Raw genomic sequence first — 21,377 nt, 5'->3', positions numbered from 1 at the left:
CTCATCCTATTTTGGACACTAATAATGCTTAGAAACCTGGCCTAGGGGTAAAGAAAAGGGAGAAGGGGGGAGGGAGGCAAAACAGGTCAGAGACCACCTCTAAGCTGTCGTGCAAACAGGACACTGCTCGGTGATTCTGGGCAGAAAATGCTGTAGACCTGCTTACCTCCTCTCCCTTCTCTGTCCTATGGTCCCCACTCACTTGGGAAGCCCTTGGAGGAAGAAATCAAGACCACTCTGCTCCTGTACACACATCCCAGAGCCCCCCAGATGCTTCCCCTGCTTTCTTACCTCATACTGCAGGTTGGGAGGGAACTCCAGGAATGGAGGAAAGAATTGTAAAACTCCAGATGCAGCTGAGAGAAATTGAGGCATAGGGCAGGAGAGCAACCTCCTAAGGATCTCTCAGCCCCTCCCAACTGTAGTTTCTTGAGAAGGAAAGAGAGGTTCTGGAAGGGATGAGGTAGAGACGGGGGGTGGACCATGGGAGAGCATATTTCAAAGACTTTATTTCTTAGAAGAAATGGAAACTTCTGACTGCTATAGGGATGAGAGCAGATGAGATAAGCAGGCGGATGGGCATAAATAGGAGCACACTCCCAAAAGAACCATCCTCTCCAGAGAAGGTCAGAAAGTCTCCCTGCTCACAGTGCCTCTGCCTGCTGCCTAAGGGCTGCAAAGTGGCAGACAGATGTAGGACTAGCAGAGGATGGGTAAGGGTGACATTAGATAACCCCCTTGGTCCCAATCAATTGCCTGTCACATGACCAGGAGTTTCAAGAGTTAGGGAAGCCAGCGTCTTACCTGACCCTCTTCTCTTTTCTCAGATATTATCAAACTCCAGGTCCCAGGCCCCTGCCAATGCCTGTCCGGGCTCTCCATGTATAGTCCTCCCAAGCCTCATCTCATCCTAAAGTAGCCTCCCAGACTCCCACAGCCTCCTCCAGCATGGAGAAGTTGGATGGGTGAGTTTTGCCTCCCTCGCCCAGGGCAGATGGCGGCTCCCGCTGCTGGCATCCTGAGGGCAGGTGACGACAGGCACAAGAGGTGGCAGCTTTAAGATGGCTGCAGGGAGAAACCAGGCTGCCAAGCCCCGCTAGAGAGTAGACTGCCCTCTTGGACAGAAGGGGACTGCCTAGTCCGGAGTCTTTCTCAGGAGCTCCCAGCCTCATCTGATGGGGATGGTGTGGCGCTTTTCTACACCTCAGGACCAGAAGCGGGCAGCGCAGCTCAGATGGGAACGAGAACTGTCCCTGACATTTCTAGACCTCCTCCTCGCAGGCAGCTCCAAAATTGACTGCTAAGCTTTGCCACCTGTTCAGGTGTTCGTTAGAGTTCAGGGTACAGCACCAAGAGGAAAGACTGAGCTGCTGCCACGGAGTCAGAGAGAAAAATTGAGTCCATGCCCAGCGCCCAACTCTAAAACGCTTCTTATCAAGTACCTGATTCCACAATAAAGCTGCTAAATAATTCAGCAGGCTTGATAGGAAAATGCAGCTTCCCAATGAGCATGGGTTCAGTTAAATGAACATCTTTAAAGGGATGGCTATAATAAATAAGTTGGCTTTGACTTAACACAAACGCTAAAAGAGCAAAAACAAGCCAATCCAGTGATTGCATACAAAGCAGATAAAGAAACTAGGTGTTTCAAGTCTTCCCTGTATTTTTCATAAATTTGGATTTCTGCAAGAACACTACCACATTCCTCCTTGATAGCCCCCCCATTGGATACGCTGTCATAAGGTGCAGTGAAATATTGCTTATTTTAAAGCCTGCATGTCGGAAAAGATACACTTAGTTGTGTCTTAACAAAATATAAAAACAACACTGGAAATTACATACCATTTAATGTAAAAACCTAGATTTTTTAAAAATAAGGAAGTAAATAATCCAGACTGAAATCTAGGTGATACAGAAAAGAAATTCTGGAACTCTAACTGTGTCTGATATTAAAACACACACAAGTATTTCATAGTAGATAAAATATTTAAATTCCTTCCATGTTTAATGAAGGCTTGGAAGGAACTGAACTACTTTTCAGAACTGATTGGCAAATGCCAGTTGACATTTGATTTCTATATCTGTTATTTTCAGTCCTCTCTCAGGGAAATGTAATATGTATCTGCTCCAGGCAAAATACTTTTCCTTCTGGGGAACTCCAAATGTAACAAATAATATAAAACAACTATTTCATATCATTTCTGTGAAAGGGATTAAAGTGTTTCACTTCTAGCTGTACTGTACATTCATTTTACATTATCTTTCAAGCCACAAAATTAGAAAGCAGGATTATCTATGGGAAATGAATTGAAACTGAAAAAGACCACCTCTAACTATGTATTTGCAGGTAACTGACATTCACAAGTCCAGTTTTGTTTGTGCAGAGAGTGGGGGAGAGAGAGTACATGGGATCTCACGCCTAATGACAGACTAGAGCCATGGATTTGATTTCTATTTCAAATTCTATATTAACTTATCAGCATACACCTCTTCAACTGTATCAGTTAAATCCACAGAATGCAAATCTGTAGTTAATAACAGCAGGAAGCCATGGAGAAAAGATTGGCGGGCATTAGCAATGGGGTTTAATCACAGCCAAGGTAAAAACATACCCCAGTCAGGCCTCGCTTCTGAGGGGTCATACAGCTCTCCATCCTGTCTCCCTTCTCGTTCTTAAAACATCAAAGAACACACCAATTATCTAAACATCAGATTTTCTATTTTTATTAAAAACTCACAAATTTATTCAACATGTTTTCTTTCATACAGTGAATGGTCTAATATGCACTGGAGGTCACACAAGCTTAGGTTTATCAGAACAATAAAAGACATATGAGAAATTTAATATATAAAGAAAAAAGTAGCAGCTATTGACTGCATATTTGACCATAAAATTTAAATATTTTGGACTTTTATTTTAAAGACACAAAAATAAAACCTGTGTGGGTCTATATAAGTCATATTAACAATTCCATGAATGTTCAACAGGACTAAAAATTAGCAAAGATGTTTTTTCTTAAACCTTGTAACACTTTTTTTTAACACTTTCTCAGGTCGTGGTGCCAGGCACCTTTACAGTATTTGTGCTATAATTATTCTATTTGGCAAGTGTCCGAATGTCGTGTTTTCTCTTTGCCTCGTGTAAACAACACCTTTTTACATACTAGCACAGTGAGCTGTGAGCCCTGCAAATCTGTCAGAACATCTACAGGAAAAGAAAATGAACAATTTTGGTTGATTGTTCAAAACATTTTGCTTTTGAACAAGAGGTTTCAAAACAGGATATATTAGTAAAACACTGAACTCCTGAATTTAACATTATACGTAAACAGTTGACTGTTTTTAGTTCATTAGTCTTTTTTTAACTGTGTGTGTGTGTGTGTGTGTGTGTGTGTGTGTGTGTGTGTGTGTGTGTGAAAGTAAAATACTTTTCCTAGTACAGCTGATTTTCAAGTCGTTTCACTGAGAGGCCTGGCTGGAGACCACCTATCCAGTGTGTCTGTTCATCTGTGTGTGTCGAGTTTTGTGAAGGTAGAAGAGTTGATACTGAGGGCTTGACATTGAGAATTTTGCAATTTTGGCAAAAACGAAAAGAAACAAAAAACCCAGAGAGACGAAAAATATATATATATATAGTCCCACCTGATGCACAGCAGGTCGGTGTTTCTGAAGCTATACGAGTTTGTTGTCGCTGTTGCTGAGACCAACACTATTACGTTTCCCAGAGCCAGAACCCTCCTGGCTGGCCTGGCAGCGCCCCGGGACGCTTCACCGCCCAATCCCGCTGCAGGCGCGGCCTCCCTCCCCGCGGCTCCTGGTCCGACCGCTGTGCTGTGCGCCCCAGCCGCCGCCGGTTGCTTCTGTGCCGCCCGCTGGTTAGACGCGCACGCCCGCGGTATCAGTCCGCGGAGCCGGGTCCAGGCGCGAGCTGGGGAGAGGTCTGCGCTTCCCTTCCGGAGCCCCAGTCCTGCACCCTGCCAGCCAGCTCTCGCATCCCGGTCCTCCCTCCAGGCAGATTTGGATCCTATTTCATGTCCCCCTTTACCATCCGGTCTCCCCGGATGGAAAATGGTCCCCGAGGCTGGAGGAAGGTGGGGGGTGTAGCTTGCTTTTTGTGTTTTTTTTTTCTTTTTTCTATTTTTCTTAAATAAAAGTCCGTTTCTGTACAACCACGAGCTCCGCGGACTGTGCGAGACCCCGCTACCACACGGCCGCCTCGTTCATTTCGGGAGGGTGAGACAGGTGGTTCCCGTAGCTCGCGCCACCGTTGACCGACAGCGAGGAGAAGGGCGGGCTGGGACCAAAGACCTCAGCGGACATTGAGTGCAGAGGCCCGGGCAGGCTGGGCTCGGGGCTGGGCGAGTCCCCAGGGGGATGCGCCAGGATGTCGGTGAACCGCTGCGCCTCACTCGACGGGTGGTGGCCAGGTAAAGGGTGCTCCAGGCCGCCCAGGGGTGTCCCAGACGGCCCGGACGAAGACACGAAGGGTAGGTCCACCGGCGTCTGAGCCTGCGAGGACGGGGGGCCTTGCGGGAAGAAGTCGTAGTTGCCCCCGGGCCCGTAGTACTCGCTCTGGTAATCTGCGGAGCGGCGGGGAGGAGGGTGTCAAGGCGGGGCCCTGGGCGGGGTGCGTTAGCAGGGCGGGGAGGCGGGCTCGCGGGGCGGCGGGGGAGGGCAACGCGGGGCGCTGGAGGTTCGCGGGCTCCCCTGCCGGGCTGGGAGCGGGGCGGAGACGGGGTGCACACACACAGGAGATGTTCCCTACCCGCCCGCCCGCCTCCTTCAGGGCCGGGAATTCGGCTCTCGGTCTCACTACTTCTCCCTTGATTTCCTTCCCAGCCTCCACCCTTCTCTAGCTGCCACCCGCTTCCAACGAAGCCAACCCCGGCTTGGCCGAGCCCTGCACCGGGCAGCGCACCCACCTCCGTAGAAGGAGAAGGGCCCGTTGGGGATGAGCTCGCCCGGCTCCAGGCGGTCCACGAGCGGCCGCATCCGCCGCGGACTGCGGAAGAAGGCGTGACGCCGGGCGCCCAGCGCGCTCAGCTGCTTCATCCTGCGTTCCTTGGAGCGTCGGTTCTGGAACCAGACCTGAAGCATACATACATCGGGGTGAAGCCGCGAAGTCCCCACTCCCCACTTCGGGTGTTCCACCGGCGGGTCTCTCACCCGTCCACCGCCTCGCTCTCAGGGCTCCGTGTGTGCGTGAGCGCGTGTGTGTTGTGTATGGTGGTGATGGCGAGGGGGGTCCTCTGAGTAGGACCGCGCAGGGCAGCCCCTGAGCCAATGGTGAATGGGATTCCCGCCTGGAGGACCTGGGCAAGCCGCCCTGCCCAACGTGGGGCGGTTGGAGCTGTTTCTAACAGTCATACTGTCACGATTACAGCTTCTCAGGGGCTGTGTACACATAGACACTCAACCTTCCCAAATAGTGTCAGACACACACGGTTTTCCTTTCATGGTCGCTGGCAGCTCCCTTCCCAGCATGATAGTGACAGAGAACTAAACAGCCTCCTGTTGACACTCAGTCTCCCAGCGATAGTGACACCAAAACGCACAATCTCCTTTCCACACCCACACACAATCTCCCAGGGCCAAAGATGCTATCCGCAGCCTCTCACTCACTGCGACACAGACACGCAGCCTCCAATTCACGTGCGCACATGTTGGCACAATCTCCCAGAGGCCGCAGGGCCTCCCTCAGAGGGCAGCTTGCACACGTGTGCACGCTCAGCCTCCCAGGCACATCCACCCACACAGGGCATCCAGGCACGGTGAACCAGACACCGAAACTTGGACCCGAGAATTGACGGGAATCACATGCAGTCTCAGATCCTTACAACACCGGCGCAGCTACCCAGATGGCCACCTCCTCTCCCCATCCCACTTGAGACGTCCTGAGGTGGGGCTGACTCCCTCAGGACTGACCGCCTTGCCTTCAAACCAGGAGCTCCACCTCTCTTCAGAGGAGAAGTCTCTGACTTAGGACTTGTCTTACTGGGGCAAGAGACCCAGAAAGTTGGTTTGGGGACGCAGAGGGAGATCTCCTTGTGCAGGAGCCAGAGGAACCAATTGAGTCTGACATGCTCAGCGACCTCTGGGCTCCTTTGGAACAGGGGTAGGTGGTGCATAAAAAAGGGTCCCAACTCTCACCATCGGGCCAACAATGTCCCTACCTCCAGCCTCCTGCTGAGCTCTCTTTCTCTGCCCCTCTGCCACCACTATCGCTTGCGTTGGACCAGGAAGAGGAGGAGACCTAGGGATTTCCAGTAGTTCTAAGCATCGGGCAACGCTTCAAAAGTCGCAAGGGGTAAGGGTCTGTCTGGGCTTCATCTCTGCCCCTCCGCCAGCCTCCAAGAACTGGTTCAGCTCCTGGAAGCTGGCCTGGAGGAGCCATGTGGGTCTCCGGGGAACTGAGCGGCACGCCGGGGCCCTGACCTGAATGACGCGCATGTTGAGGCCAGTCTCCTGAGCCAGCTGCTCGCGGATGTGGCGCGTGGGCTTGGGAGTCGCAGCGAAGGCAGCCTTCAGCGTCTCCAGCTGCTTGGCTTTAATGGTGGTGCGCGGCCCCCGCCGCTTGGCGCCGAGGTTCTGGTCGTCATTCTCGTTGCTGCCCCCTTCCTTGTCGGATACGTTGGCGCTCTCCGAGTCCTTGGCGTCGTCCTGCGACGGGTCTTGGGAGTCCGGAGACAAACTGGGGTCACTGCCCGTGGTGGCTGGGGAGAAGGAAGGGACAGGTGAGCAGCGGCCTTGGCCGGCCTTCCTCCCCCAGGACCTGCCCAACTGGGGCCTCACCGGAGTGGAGGCTGTTCTCTTTGGTGACACTGCTGTTGCTTAGGTAATCCTCTTTGCAAACGAACTTGTTCTCATCGATGATGTACAGCTCCTCGCCGGTGGAGAGCTGCTTGTTACACATCATGCAGGTGAAGCAGTTCAGGTGAAACACTTTGCTCCGCGCTCTCCGCACCAGGTCGCTAGGGGAGATGCCCTGCGCGCAGCCGGCGCATTTGGTACCGAAACACCTGCAGGGAGCGGGGGCGTGGAAGGTTGGTTAGGAGCGGGGGACACGGAGGCAGGGAGGAGGGCATGGAGAAAGAAGTAAGTAGAAAGTGGAGGAAGGTGAAGAGGAAGAGGGAAAAGAAGAGAGTCAGCTAAAAATTAAGAAAGGCAAAATCCCGATCAAGCAGGCAAGAAGGCAGGAACAGAGAGAGCGGGGCACCACGAAGAGTCGGGGAGGAGAGGCACGCGGCTAGAGTGGGGTCCCAGGCTGCTCCCACCCCCAGCTGCGTGCCCAGTGCGGTCCCAGAGGAAAACAGCGCTGCCGAAGAAGGCGGCAAGGTGCTGAAGGGAAGAGGGAAGGAGGCACCTATTTTCCGATGAGATTCAGAAAACTGTCAAATTCTGACCGGAACTTCCTATCAACGCCTCCCGAGCGCGGTTTTCCTCCCCTACAGTCGTTTCCCTTTCACCGTCCGAGGACCCGCGCGCAGGCGGAGGGGTTGGCAACATCCAGCCGCGCCGCGGGCGGACAAACAGCCGCGGAGAACGCAGACGGCCGCAGCGGGACCTTCGCCACGTCCAGGCCCAAAGCGGAGCAGGCTGGCGCGAGCTAGAGCTGTGGCTTGGCTTTAGGTGCGGGGGGGGGGCTTTCTTTACGGGGGCCAGGCCTCTGGGGCCCACTGGCACCCGGCGCCGTTCGCAGTTCTCCGGCTGGGTTCCAGCCAGTACCAGGCCAACTGGGCACGCCGGCCAAGGCTCAGAGGCTCAGCCTGCGCTTCCTCCTGGCGATACCAGCCCGCACAGCGCTCTGCCTCACGGTCTGCCTCAACCACAGCCACGCGTCCCGGGACAGGTGGCTTTGAACTCGCGCCTCCTCTCCCGGTTTGATCTGTCACTACAGACTCCGAAGCAAGCAGAGACCTAGTCAGCCGAGTAAACTGGGAGATTTCAAGCACCGCAGGGGAATTACAATTCGCATTTGCTCCTGTTCTCTGTTGATTTGTGTGTTTGTAGATTTGGTGACAAAACAGTGAGTTTAAGAGAGTACAATTAAAATGTTAAACGAAGGAGGGACGTCGGGAGAAATCTCCGCTTTCCCGGGGGTTTTTGCAAGAAGGTGGCTGAGGGTAGCGAGCAGCACTCGGGGGAATTCCGAGTGGAGCCCGGGCCTCAGAGCAGAGGTCTGCCTAGGGTGGGGGCCAAGCCCGGGGAAGCGGGGAAAGATTCTCGCAGAGGCTGCAGCACTTCACAGTCACGGTGAGGCAGTTCGCCCTAGGCCAGTGCTTGAGGTGTCAGAAACGCCCGGGGATGTGCAGGATAGGGGCTCTTCCCTGCAGCTGCCAAGGCAAGCGACTCAGACACCCCATGCAAAAACCTGGCGGTTCCCGCCAAGACCTCTCGGACAAGGAAAAGTCGGTGTCATGGAGCTAGTCAGCTTCAAAGCTCTGCCTGGAGGGCAGGCAACCCAGGAGGCAAGGAGAGTGAAGTTCTTGGAGAGCTCCGCGCACTGGGAAAGAGAGGAGCCAGGGCTACAAAGCTCGAGACCATGCTGCCTTCCCCCAAGCTTGGAGGGGCTTCTGGGCCCAGGCGGGCTCAGACTCTTTCTTCCCGGGCACGTGCAGCTAAGCCAAGACCCACAATTTCCAGGATGCAAGCAGGGCCACGTCCCGGGCGCCCAGCGGCCAGCTGGCGAAGAGGCGGGCGCCTGCGGGACTTGGCTGCCCTCTCCAAGCGCAGCTCCTAACGCGGACACGCTGACCTCTGATCCGCGGCTGGCCGCGGGGAGAGAGCAGCAGAGGCTCGCGAGGGAACTACTCACCGGAAGAAGTCGTTCTTGCAGTAGAGCTTGCCTTCCCGGGAGAAGCACTTCTCGGTCAGGTTGCATTTACATTCACAGCACTGGACGCACTTGACGTGCCAGGCCCTGTCCAGCACGTTTAGAAGGAAGCGGTCCAGGATGGGCCTTTTGCAGCCGGCACAGTGCACCATGGTCTTTGGTTTGGTCGGGTGAGGCCGGGAAGGAGGAGAGCAGGCAGAGCCGAGGGGGCGACTCCCAAAGACGAAAGAAACGAGCTCCCCAGCCCCTCCAGAAAGAGGTTACACACTCGCGGGTGCAAGCCAAAACCCGCACCAGGAAATCAGAGGGGGAAACGCGAGGCAAACGGGGGTTGGAAACGCCTCGGTGGTGCGCAGCCCGGGAGCCCCCAGGCCCCGTGGCTCGGCAGCGCCGCCGCAGCTCCCGGGGCGAGGAAAAAAGTCTCAGGCGGACGCGAAAGCGACTCTTCTGGCCAGAACTCGCGGAGGAGTGAAGGTCACCGAGAACGGTGACGGTAACGGAAATAAATAAATAAAACGGAGACGGTGGACGAAGAGGACGACGCGGCGAGCTCTGTTTGCAGGGGAAGCGCCGCCGAGTTCTCTCGGGCTTGAGGTAGAGCTGTCAGAAGTCAAAGTGCATCTGCTTTTGTCGGAGTATGAGGGTGGGTGGGTGTGTGCCCGGCTGCCCGCCGCCGGGATTTCCCCTCCTCTTTTTATAAAGGAAGAGAAGAAAATGAGTAGCGAAGCTTTGGATCCTAAACTGCCGGCATCGCACAGCGGGTCGGGAAGCGCTGGGCGCCCACGGCGGGCCGGGAGAGGGGGCGGGGGTCACGCCGAGGGGGGAGGAAGGGAGGGGAGGGCCGGAGGAAGATCTCCTTGTTGACTGCTGTGGTTGCCTAGGTTTCTCCGCTTTTGGAGAAGTGTTTGTGTCCGTCGAGGCGGAGAGGGACCACTCCGGGAGGACGAAGCCGGGCGCACTCGATCGCTCCCCACCGCCCCAGCCCCGTCGCCTCGGCCCGGGCCTGCCCGGCGGCCTCCGTGTTCTCGGAACCGCCCCGCCTGCGCCTGGACCCCTTCCGGGAGGTGAAGCGGGCTGGCTCCTCACCGCGCCTGGCCGTGCATCGTGGCTCCGGTCACAACTCGCGGCCGCCTGGGCGCGCAGCCCCGCATCGCTGGCCCACGCTCCGGCTGCCTGTGTCCAACCCCACAGTCGCTGGACTTTCTTTTCTTTTTCTTTTCCCCTCTTTTTTCGTTCTGGTGGCAAATCTGGGTTTCCTTTCTAGCCTCTTTCCTTCCTTCCTTTTTTTTTTTTTCTTTTGCAGCGGGAGGAGTCGAGAGGAGGGGGAGTAGCTTGGAGAGCTTTCTAAAACGTCCTGGTGCAGCGGCTACAGTTCTGCGCGGCGGAAACAGCTCGGCACCAGCTGCCGCTGTCGCCGCTCGGGCCGCGGTTCGTTGCCGGCTCTCCCTGGACAAGCGTCCCTCTATCCCTGGTTTCCCGGCCCAGTCTGCCGCCTCCGCGCGTCTCTCCCCAGCTCCGGCGGCTCGGTCACTGCTTCTGGCTGTTGGCTGAGCTGAAGAAGCCCCCTCGCCTTAATGCAGCGCCCGCCGACGTCACGGCGGCCTGCGACCAATCAGCGGCTCGCGGTCCCTCTGTAAACCATTCTGCATCCCCAGGCCGAGGAGAGAGCGGGGAGACCGCGTTTAGAGCATCAGTGGCGGCTGCATCCGCGGCCCCGCGCTCTACGGGCGGCGGGCTGCGAGATGCCCAGGCCCCCCTCCTGCCCCGGTAAGGTCTCGGTTTCGGTGGGAACGGGGGAGTAAGCAAAGTGGAGGGCAGAGTTCTACTGAAGGGTGGGAGTAATCCAAGATCAAACCTTGTTGAAGGTTGGGGTGCGCCTGGGTCTGGGAGCCCCAGCGGCCCTAACGCTCTGTTTGGCTTTGCAATTCATTGGGTGTTGGCTTACCCCCTCCCCCCTGCCACGCTTCCTCTTGCATTCTTGGCCTGGAAGTTTGGCCCGCGCACAGCTCGCGTCTTTGGGGGAGTAGTGGAGGGAGGGCCCTTGGCAGCAGAATCTCCCTCCGCGGGTCCTTCTTTCTGTTTCCCCCTCCGCCAATCCATCCAAAGTCCACCGGGCCCCGGGCCCCGCGCCCCGGGAGATCTGGTTGTCTGTTTCCCGCCGCGCAGTCTTGTAAAGTTGATTCGGGCGGTTTCCTGGTGGGGACGGGGAAGCCCAGAGGCTCGGCCCTGGAGAGGGGAAAGCGGTGGCTGGGGAAACGCCTCGGGTGAGCAGTTGCAAAGACCCAGGTGAGAAGTTGTGACAAAACTGTGATCCGAAGAAACCTTTTACAGACAAAAACAAGAGACCATGCGGGAAGCAGCGGGGCTATAGCGTCGAGTGCGTGTGTGTGTGTGTGGGGGGGGGGCGTGTAGGTGGGAAGAGGGACGACCCTGGGGCACCACATGGAGCTAAAAGGGATCCGGGTGGGAGCACAAGGGCAGAGTGAGTGTGGCTTCCCGCCCTCCCCCTTTGCGGGCTTCCGGCTGGCACCCGCTTCACGACACACCGCCGACCCTGCACACCCCCTGGAGCTCACGCTCACACCTCCCTCACAGCGTTCAGGGTGTGAGCTCGAGACCGCTGCCCACGGGGGCGGAGTATCGCGGACGCGGGGGTCGCCTCGGAGTCCTGAGAGCCTTGGCCTGGAAAAGTCCGTCTGGTTCCCTGGCACAAGACAGTCAAACACCAAATTCCGTTTCGACAGCACCATTTCCATGCTTAACTGGGATCCCCCCCCCAAAGTAAAGTTTGAAGGAGACGGGGCTCCGGAGTCCTGCTATTATGCTCCCCATTTTTTGTTTGGTCTGGGGGGGGGGGTTGGAGAGGGGGTACTAGGAAGAGCATTTGGCCCTAGCGAGGAAGGAAATAAGGATAGGCAGGCAGCCAGGTCTAACCGGTATTTGGGGACTGGCCTTGTGACCCCACTCGCGGTGCAGGGCCCAGACATCCCACACAGGATCCCGGCTGACTTGCGAAAATGCGCCCTGGAGCCCCAAAGCCCTGAGCCTGGCTGGGCAGGGAATCTAGCCCTCTGCAAATGAAATACCCTCTTCGGGCGAAGCGGCAAACTGCTAGCGAATTTGGTTTGAGCCTCAGTAGAACTGGGGTTTTAGGGTTCTGCCAAGGCCCGTTTTCTGCCTCCAAGTCTACGCTCGCACAGCCCAGCAACCCTAGGTCCTGCCGACAGCCCCTGCCCAGCGGCCCGCGCCACCTTTTCACTGAAGCCGAAGCCCAGTTCTGCCGCGCGCCTCTTTGGGGCTCCGCCCATCCTGACCTCTAGGTGCGAAGCCCCTAAAGCCTTCACCGCACCCCCTTCACACACAGACGCGCGCGCGCGCGCACACACACACACACACACACACACACGCACACCTGGGCTCCGGCTCCCCCTGCGGAGAGGGCGGTGTTGGGCCTGGTAACCTCTCGCATCAGCCCCCCTCCGAGGTCTCTCCCAGGCTGGGAGCTCAGGGCAGGGCTGGGGATGGGAGGGCGGTTCTCCAACTCGGCCAGCCGGCTTCGCAGGCTGACACTTGGCTTTGAGCTCCTCCTGTGGACCCATGACACTTGCAGCCACAAGCCGACGGGTGCCGGGTACCCCAGGGTCCGGGGAGACACTAGAGCTGCGAGGCGCGGGGTCCTCGCCTCCTCCAGCGGGACCCGAGGCGCCTCTTCAGCCCGCTGTGCTGGGTGAGGTCTCGGGGAGGGGCTGGTCCAGTCCAGCGGTCCCCATGCTCCTCCCTTCCCCAGCTGTCTCGGTTCTCGCCGCCAGCGCCCTAGACCCAACCGCCCCTTTCAGGCATCTACAGCGGACCGGTCCCCAGCGGCTTGCCCTCGCCCCGCCCCGGCTGGGCTTCTTCACATGCAAAGCAGAAGGACCTCGGGGGGTGGGGGTGGGGGATTGTCGTTAGGGGAACCCGTGGGGTGACAGCTGGACCCGGCTGCCAGCCCCGACTGAGCCCAACGCCTGCCACCTCATTTTGGGTGGGCAAGAGGACGTTGCTGAACTTGTTTGTCGGTGCAGAGACCTTGAGACTTTGGGGGAAAGAGAACCCCTCCCAGCGGAGGGCCAAGCGCGGTGGAGGAATCGAGGGTGAAGACAGGGTTCGGGCTCTGGGGCACGGGGCTTGTCGCGGTGTCCAGATGGCTCAGTAAACAGGTCCGCGGGAACCAGCCCCAGCGTCTACCGGGAGGTCACACCGCACAACCCCAGGAGCACCTCCCGGCTCCCGGGTCTAGGTTTAAAGTCCAGATATAACGCCTCCTTAGGGGCAGCACACTAGATTAATGTTTTGTTTGTTTCCACCGAGTTTTTATTTTAAAATGTAATTGGTCACAGAGGAGAGAACACTGACCGAGCTTTACAAATTCGCCGTCTCCGAGTCCCTCAGCCCAGCTCTGCATTTAAACGAATGTTGGCTCGGCGAAGAGCACCGACCTTCCCTCCTCACCCTCACCGCCAGCCACGGCCTGCGGACCGGAGTGCACGCGCGCTGTCCTGCCCGACGCCCTCTACGCAAGCCGCTCCAAGTCCCGTCAATTCTGGACGGGGCCGCGGGAGGGTCCTCAGTGTCTGCAGAACCCTCCCCGCCTCACCCCCAGACACTCCGGGAGAAGGCCCAGAAGACCCAGAAAACGGCTTTCACGTTATAGGTTTCTCTTCTGCGAAGGGCTTGGAGGATCAGCCCCAGAGGAGGGACCTTGCCCGCAAACTGGGGATGGAGGGGTCCCGCCAGCCCTCCTCAGCCGCCCTGCAGTTTGGGGGGCTGAAGGAGCCCTCGCCAGCACCCCCTTTCTTACCTCTGACTCCTTGGTTCCGAGCTGCACTTCGCTCCCCTCTCCCACGATCCCAGTGGGTCCTGGGCCGGGCAGGTCGCTGCTGTCGACCTCCCTAGAGCGGCGACCGCTCGTGGCCGCATCCCCACCTCGCCCCCTTCGCTCCCATCCTGCAGCGGACGGTGAGTCCGAGGCAGGAGGCGCCTGGGACGGCGGGGACTCTAGCCACGGGAATGGGGCGCAAGCAGCCTCGCGGGGTCAGGAGGAGGGAGGAGGAAGAAAGCAGAACGAGCCCTGGACCCGGCGGGTCCCAGAGGCCACGCGGACCCCGCGGAAGACGCGATGCAGGGCCCTGGCCGACCCCCGGATCCGATCCCGCCTGCCCCGCTCCCGCCTCTCCCTCTCCCATTCTCTCCTGCGTCAGGCTGCCTCAATCTCATTCCATCACTCTCGGAAATGACCCACTTGTGCGCAGCGCTTTACAGTTTATAGCACTGTGTTCCCTGGACCACACAGGGAGAGATCGGTATTATCTCCTTTAGCCTGGGAAAGAAACTCAGGTCAGACAGTTTGCTGAAGGAGAGAAGTTTCTTTTTTTTGGGGGGGGGGGGTTATCACTTTGCTTCAGCCACGTTTTCGGGGGCGGGGGGGGTGGCACCCAGCGGCCGGGGAAGGGCAGCCTCGGGCTGAGGCTTCACGGTGCGCGCCCGGGCTGGGCAAACAGCCCGGCTTCCCACGAGGGCCGGAGGGGCCCCGGCGCGGGGCGGGAGCAGGTCGAGCGTGGCGATCTCGGATGCGAGTCAGTGCTGCGGCGCACGGACGGGACGCGGACCGAGCGGGAAGGGGAAGGGAGAGCGGGACTGGAGAGGGCGGGGGAGAGGGAGGGACGTGAGGGGAGCGGGACGGGACGAGAGCGCCGGGCAGAAACCCGGAGAAAAGAGAGAGGGATGTGGAAACGTAAGCCGCGATAAAAGGAGCAGAGACGCGCTGGGGCAAGTGCACGGGGGAGTCGAAGAAAAGAAAGGGGGAAAAGACCCGGAAAGACATCCGGAGATTAAAAAAATAAAAAAGGCGGCGAGGAAAGGCGCGGAGCCGAGGACCCTGCAGGCGGGCGGGCGGGCGGGCGTGTGACAGGCGCGTCCTCAGGCGGGAGAAAAGGAGGCGGCGTGTTTGGTGGGAGACGCAGCGCCCGTGGAAAAGCGTGTGAGCGGCTCCGGGCAGGAATCCAACAAATAAATAAAACGTCTAAGACGGCGTGACAACAATGCGTACTTGGGTGCGTGCCCGTGTTCCTCCGTCTGAGCACACACTCACACCCCGTAAGGAAGACAAACGGGGCTCGTGCCTCCGAGTAATTAATCCTCCCACTAATTGACTCTCTCCCCTTACCTAATGGCAGTGGTTACTGCCGATATCTGGAGAGAGATCACGTGGAAAGAGAGACAGTGGGGAGAGACCCCCCAAAGCTAACTACCTTTGGGACTGGGATTGAGTTCTTTCTGGACTTGGCCGCTTTAAAACTCCCTCCCTTCTTCTGGGGGGCAGAGTTCAACAGATGTTGCTGTCTCACCAGCCCGTCCACATTTGCATTAATAGAGATCTGAGATTAGGGGTCACTGGGAGCCCCCCCTCCACACACACACACACACACACACACACACACACACACACAGAGGTCCTTCATCAATCTCAGAGGCCGAAAGCCACCCACTGCCCCTCTGCTGGACATTTCCCACCCCTAGGCCACACTAAATCTCCCCCTCCACTGTTTTTCCCCCAGGAGCCACGACCCTGCTCCTCTTCAAGCCACTACTTAGTTTCCCCAGGACCTGAGCTGTGTCCTGCAGCCCTGAGTGGAGCACACGAGGTTTTGAATGGGTTGGGGAGCAGCCTTGAGTGGTTCGGGAGAGCAGTGGGAGGGGTGAGGTCAGGGCAAGGATGGGAAGAGGCTTCTAGGAACAAACCCACCCAGACAGGAATGGGAGACACGGAAGCAGAATGGAGAGCGATGTACACCTGGCAAGTGCGAGGCCTCTGGGGAGAGAGAAGAAAAGAGGCAGGCACATGCACTGTGGCTGGTGGAGGACAGGAGAATGACCATGTTTCTGTGACTGTGTGACTCAGGGAGACAGTTCTGGCTATCTCACAGCACCCTCAGTTTTCAGGACTGGGGAAGGAGGCAGGAGAATGTTGGGTTTGGCTGCAAGGGGCCCAAGGCCTGCGGGCTGCCTGTCTATGATGCAGCATTGAGGTTTGGGAGGTGAACGTCAACTTTCACCCCTTGGAGGTGCATGTTTGCTCTGTTGGCCTCCCCAGAGGCTATATAGATAATTGTTGAGATCCATAAACCACCTGGTCTAGAGAGAGGAAGGAGGGAGAAAGGGCAGCTCTCCAGAAAAAAAAAAAGCCACCCCCCACCCCCACTAAATACATTCTTAATTGTCCCCTGGGAACGTTTGTACATTTGACCAAAGCAAATCCTCGAGCAGCAACAGCAAAATTCGTCTCAGGGGCTGGCAGTCCTGAGAGAGCTGGGGGTCTGGAGAAGGGAGAAGCAGGGAGAGATGGCAGGCGTGTTTGAGAAGGTAAGAAACTTGGCTCTTCTCTTCTTGTCTCTGTCATGCTTTAGAAAGAAAGTGAGCAAGAGGAATAAAGTTCCAGAGGAAAGAAAGAGAAGGGCATATAAAAGGCAAATCCAAACCAGAAAGGAAAGAAAGTGAAGAAAAAAGAAAAAGGCTGGGAGGGTGGGATTGACGATAATAAAAAAGGGTGAAGGCAGCCCCAGGAGGCTGGGCCTCGTCCCAAACCATCCGTCTTCATTGTCTCTGTGTGTGCAAAGGCAACTCCGGCATAAGGAAAAGCCACTATTGGAGCCGCGGCTTTATTTTATATCCTATACATCAGGAGGGAGGCAAAGCTTTATTTTCGCCAAGAGACAGATATTTTATTTCTCTCTTACGGTTTTATGTGTGAGAGATGTCAGGTTGCCACAATGGATGGCTAATGCATAGGCAAGAGGAAGCCGTGTTGGCATGCTGTGTGTCATGGGGTCTTGGGGGGGGTGAGTGGGCCTGGGATTTAGGGCTGATGGGACACTCTAGGGGATTTCTGCTAAAACATCTCTCTTCATAAATCCAGAAGCATGGTCAGCTCAACAGGGAGAAGAAGGAGTTTTAGAGGGAAAAGAGTTGGGCTTAGTAATGAACGAACACACAAAGGAACCGCTTACCTTCCAACAGGCTCGGGCACCCGGGGCACGGCGGCCCTGTGGAAACGCAGACACTCGTGACCAAGTGCATGCACGCCACGCACAGGGAAGTATTTTTCTACAGAATACAATGTCATTTCCCTTCTTTCCCCGTTTTATATTTTTCTGCCTTTCCCATCTCCATCAGAAATCTTTTTACCTCTTCAGAGCCTTGGGGTGGGAGGTGGGGAAGAGCTATTAATTTGCAAATCATCTGATCTGTGAAAGGATCAGATGCCTGTTTTTCACCGTTCAGTGCAATGTCTCAAGTGGACATACACATGCACACGGGAGCCCATCATGCTGGGAATCCTGGGGGGCAGGGGTTAGGTGCCCAATTTGAATCTAAGAAAAGTGTGCCCTCTCCTCCAGGGCCTGTAGCTGAATTAAGCATTGGGTCTCAAACTGCATAATAGTCACATTTTTAAACTTGGAGAGAAGGGGGAGGTGAGGGGACAAAGAGACAGAGAAGGAGGAGAGGGAAATATGTTAATTAACACGTTGCATTCAGGGCTTAGACCAGCGACCCGCACTCCCAACCACCCTTGAAATCATTCCCCACAAGGCTTGCCTTTATGTGTCCTAATGTCCTATTTTTAATTTTTTTTTATTTCTGGATTTATATATCTGCTGTGGAGCAAAAAGCTGACCAAGCTCTTTCCCTCTTTTCAGAGGATCAGAGGTGACACAGGGGACCTCTAGACAATGACCGTGGGGACCTGGCCCCCACAGCACACTGTCCTTAGCTCTGGTCTTTGGGGAAGACATTTAACCTTTCTAGGCCTCAGTTTCCCCATCTGTAATGCAGACGGTGGGGCTAAGTGGTTGCTAACATCCATCCCAGCTCCGACCTCCTCTGACCGAATGAGATAATGTGTGAAAACACTTTGTGAACGTTAAAGCCGGACGAATGCCTAGGGAATTATTATTACGATTCTAATCAATCCTCTTTTCTCCACATGGATCTTGGCTGTTTAGCACCAGCAAGCAGGCTAAAGAGGACCAAAAGCGAGAAAGCTTAGCAGAGATGGAAAAGCTCTATGGCATGGACATAGAAAACCCTGCATCTCCAGAAACATTCTGTCTCCGTGTGGCCCCCAGGCCTGGTGGGAAGGGGTGGGGAAGAGGAGGAGGCCTGACTTGGTCTGATCCATTTCAGTCTCCACGGAGGCACAAAGTGTATTTCTTTCAGAGCATCCCTTGTCTCCAAGTGACTGACATTGGAACCCGATGTGAAAGCGATTTGCAATCGTTGTTTTTTTTTTTTTTTTCCAGAAAGAAAGGAAAAAAGCAAGGTGTAGCTGATTAGCAAGTTAATTATTTCAGTACCCCAAGGGTTCCAGTGTGGTGGTAAGTTGTCCAGCCCTGGTGTAATTTCACAGTCTATGCATTTCCTTGTGAGCACCTGGGGTGCTCCGGGTCTGTCTCTCCCTCCATCCACCTGCCTTATGTCTTCCTGGCACACCTGGGGAGATGAGTAGGGGCTGGGGTGGTAGACAGCACAATGTATATATTTATTTGGCTTAGGCTGCTGGTGGGGGGCCAGACACAGAAGAGAATGGAGGAAACCTCAAACTCCACCAAGTGTTTAATTATCTCACCCTTCCTTTTTCTTTTTAAGAAATACTTTAAAATGAATATTAATGAGGCAGGTTATCAGAGAGTGGAACTCTTGTGACGTTATTTCCCCAGACTTAGCATGGAAAGAAATTGGGTTTGAAGGGCCCTCTGGCTTCTCACCTCCTCCCAGCCCCGGCCCAGCTCTCCAGGGCTCATATTTGCTTTCCCAGCTCTGGCCACCACTTGGTCCACTGTGACCTCCTCCAATCTAACTTCAAGATCTGATTTCCCCTTGGGGGAGGGGAGGGAGGATTGTGTGGTCAAACGAACACCTCCCTCAGAGAGATAAGTTGGGGATGTGAACATAGCCTCAGAATTAGCAGCTTTTGCTGCTCTCTGCTCTCCTGGCTGGTAGGACTGACCCCCTGCTGCTCCTCCCGAGATGGACAAGGGAGGGCTCAGCAGTTTACTTAAGAGTGGTCCCATCTGCTCAGACTGGCCTTTCATAAGGGGAGGGATTTATGCAGTGTCCTTGTGCACAGACCTGGGATTTGCCTGAAAACCTTGGGCCTCTGAGAATATTATGAACGCTAAAATGTTCAGCCACGGAGATGATTCATGATTTGTCTGCAAGGACAGGGTGTGTGTGGGTGTGTGGGAGTGTGTGTGTGTTGGGGAGAAGCACACACACTGACGGGTGCTCGTCACCATTCTTACTTCTAATCCAAACACGAGGACATTTTTTTTTTTCTATATTCACTCAGGAGACAGCGCATGGCCCCATGCTCTAGAGAGCCAACTTCCTGCCTCGAGCCGTGTGAAAACGATACGATACAATTTGGGGGGCTGGCATTCAGCTATTCCCCAGGCAGATTGGCTGATACTCCTGCTGGCAGAGAGGGGCCTGGCGCTGTCTGGAAAGATAGTTCTGATGACTGCTTCATTGCCGGAGGCAGAGGATTTGGGGGGCGGGTGTGGATCCAGTCAATGTTCAAATTGTACTTGGACATCTTTAGTTCTTGCATCTCAGTAGGAGAGAAGCCTGAGAAACTTAGAACGCAGGAAGGCAGGTGTGGGGAGTCCCTTGTCTCAGTTGTGGCACTTCCATGCCCAGATGAAGCCCAGGGGCGGTAAAAACAGATCCAAGCAGGGCTTTAAGGTTCCATGTGGGATTTCAGCCCTGGTTTCTGGGAGATTAAGAAGTCTTTTCCAAGTTTTGAAAAGACCTACAAGTGCCATTTATTCATAATCTTTGGGAAGTAAATGCAAACTCGTTGACTGCCTGGTGGCTGGCAAGGGAGCATTTTGAGCTTACATGGCCCTCATTTGTGGTTCTACCCTTTTCTTGTTCATGCTCCAGTCTGGACTTGTGAAGATGAAGACCCCAGCCTCCTCAGCTGCTGAGATTTCCATGTCTCTCTGGCCATTCACACATTAGCCCACATGGTAGGCACTGGCCAGCACACAGTTTGAAAGGGTAACTATGGGCCAGGTTGTTCTTATTTGGGCTCAAGAAAAGATATAGTTTCCCCTTAAGAAAGAGATGCAAGGAACCACTTCTATGAATCTTTTAATGAAGGATTTACTACTAATTTGATCAGTTCATTGCTCTTTTTACTCATTCTGAATGAATAACTTCATCAGTCAACCCAAGGGTCTGCAGAACCTATAAAAATGCCTCCTTTGGTCTTCCTGCTTTAACACATGCTGGGGCTCCGGCCTGCCTCTGACAGACTGGGGAGGAGCAGAAACATTCCAGAGACCAGGTCTTAGAGTGTTATCTCTTCCCCACCCTAAATCCTCACCCTCCATTTTATCTCTCAAATACAAATGCAGGGACCTCCTAGGGAAGTGTGAAGGGATAGGTTTTAATCTGGGCTGGGGAAGGAAGGGGAATGAGTTGAACCTAAAGGAAGATGGGGGCAGTTGGAATTTTTAACACCCCTCTGTTAATACTTTTCCTGTGTCGTGTATTATATCTTATAAAGTACGCATTTGTCACGGTAATCGACAGTGTATATATGGCATTTGCCAAATGCTGCTTGGCCAAAACAGTGTTAAATAAAATTGTAAGAAATGCTACCAGGGCCGTGCATGGGTTATTTAATTCTATCAATGATAAACAATGTTAATGTGTAGCATCTCAGCTGGCATAATAATCATGTTTCATCTGTGTAGGCTGAGATATATTTAACCACGAACGATGCAGTTTTCCAACACATGCATTTCCCAATGATTACTTAGGAGAAATGTGATGGAAACAGTGGAAACCTTTCCTCTCTCCGCATACACTTGCCCACTGCGCACGCAGACTGCCAGCCACACGCGGTCACACGGCCAGGCAGCGCTGCGTGTATTGTCATACACAGATCTCCACTGGTAAATGTAGGTGTAGATTCTATAAAGGTAGATCCTGCTTTATGCCCTTGTATATAATTACAGACATACAGATCGGCATCGTAGAATCTCCGGGACGTTTGAACACTCTGTCTCGCACAGCCACACTGCCCCACAGACGGTGCTGACGTGAACATGCATGCCGTTCCATAGGTGGCTCCTTATGGGTACACGTGCAAGTGCTCTCACTGCAAGTGCGGACGTGCCCTGAAGGACAAGCGCTCATGCGCAGGAGGATCCTCCGCACAGGCTCCTACGTCAATTGCATCTATGTGCACGTGCACATTTGCACACACAACTCCTGTACCCCTGCTCTGAGGCACACGCTAACACCAATAGACCAACGTGCAACAGCTGCCCTGTTAACTCCTGGAGGATCCAGACCTGTCAAACGATCTCAGAATTGGGTGTTCGTCCTCTGATGAAAATAATGTGAAAATGTGGGGGTTGGAGGAGCAGGTGGGGTCTCTGCAGATACAGACGCCTCCAAAATCTTTTGTTTGCTCATTGAACAAATGAGTCAGGAC

General features: G+C 55.0%; 1 protein-coding gene and 1 long non-coding RNA gene across 2 annotated transcripts; one reads left to right on the top strand and one right to left on the bottom strand.

Annotated features, from left to right (window-relative positions):
* Nucleotides 1-2,717: 2,717 nt before the first annotated feature.
* Nucleotides 2,718-10,465, bottom strand: LHX1 (LIM homeobox 1). The gene is made up of 5 exons (XM_045836931.1): nucleotides 8,816-10,465; nucleotides 6,793-7,019; nucleotides 6,436-6,713; nucleotides 4,923-5,088; nucleotides 2,718-4,580 (listed from the first exon to the last, which is right to left on the bottom strand). Exons 1-5 carry the CDS (start codon nucleotides 8,983-8,985, stop codon nucleotides 4,201-4,203), a joined length of 1,221 nt encoding a protein of 406 aa, XP_045692887.1. The 5' UTR covers nucleotides 8,986-10,465; the 3' UTR covers nucleotides 2,718-4,200.
* A 25-nt stretch (nucleotides 10,466-10,490) lies between these two features.
* Nucleotides 10,491-20,526, top strand: LOC123817302. Its single transcript, XR_006785397.1, has 3 exons — nucleotides 10,491-10,600; nucleotides 18,169-18,243; nucleotides 19,814-20,526. It is a non-coding gene; the product is annotated as an uncharacterized LOC123817302 (long non-coding RNA).
* Nucleotides 20,527-21,377: the final 851 nt, after the last annotated feature.

The sequence above is a fragment of the Phyllostomus hastatus genome, unplaced genomic scaffold, assembly GCF_019186645.2.
Source record: "Phyllostomus hastatus isolate PE091 unplaced genomic scaffold, TTU_PhHast_1.1 phas_contig_210, whole genome shotgun sequence".
Classification (NCBI taxonomy): Eukaryota; Metazoa; Chordata; class Mammalia; order Chiroptera; family Phyllostomidae; genus Phyllostomus; species Phyllostomus hastatus.
Note: the sequence above shows the minus strand (reverse complement) of the source record. Positions and strands in the feature narration are given on the sequence as shown.

Bases quoted from the DNA above. Each gene is read 5' to 3' on its own strand.
- LHX1 (XM_045836931.1), bottom strand. From the start codon at position 8,985: ATGGTGCACTGTGCCGGCTGCAAAAGGCCCATCCTGGACCGCTTCCTT. The intron at 7,020-8,815 runs GTGAGTAGTTCC...CGCTCCCTGCAG, and splicing joins TGCAAGAACGACTTCTTCCG to GTGTTTCGGTACCAAATGCG. The intron at 5,089-6,435 runs GTCAGGGCCCCG...TGTATGCTTCAG, and splicing joins TCAACATGCGCGTCATTCAG to GTCTGGTTCCAGAACCGACG.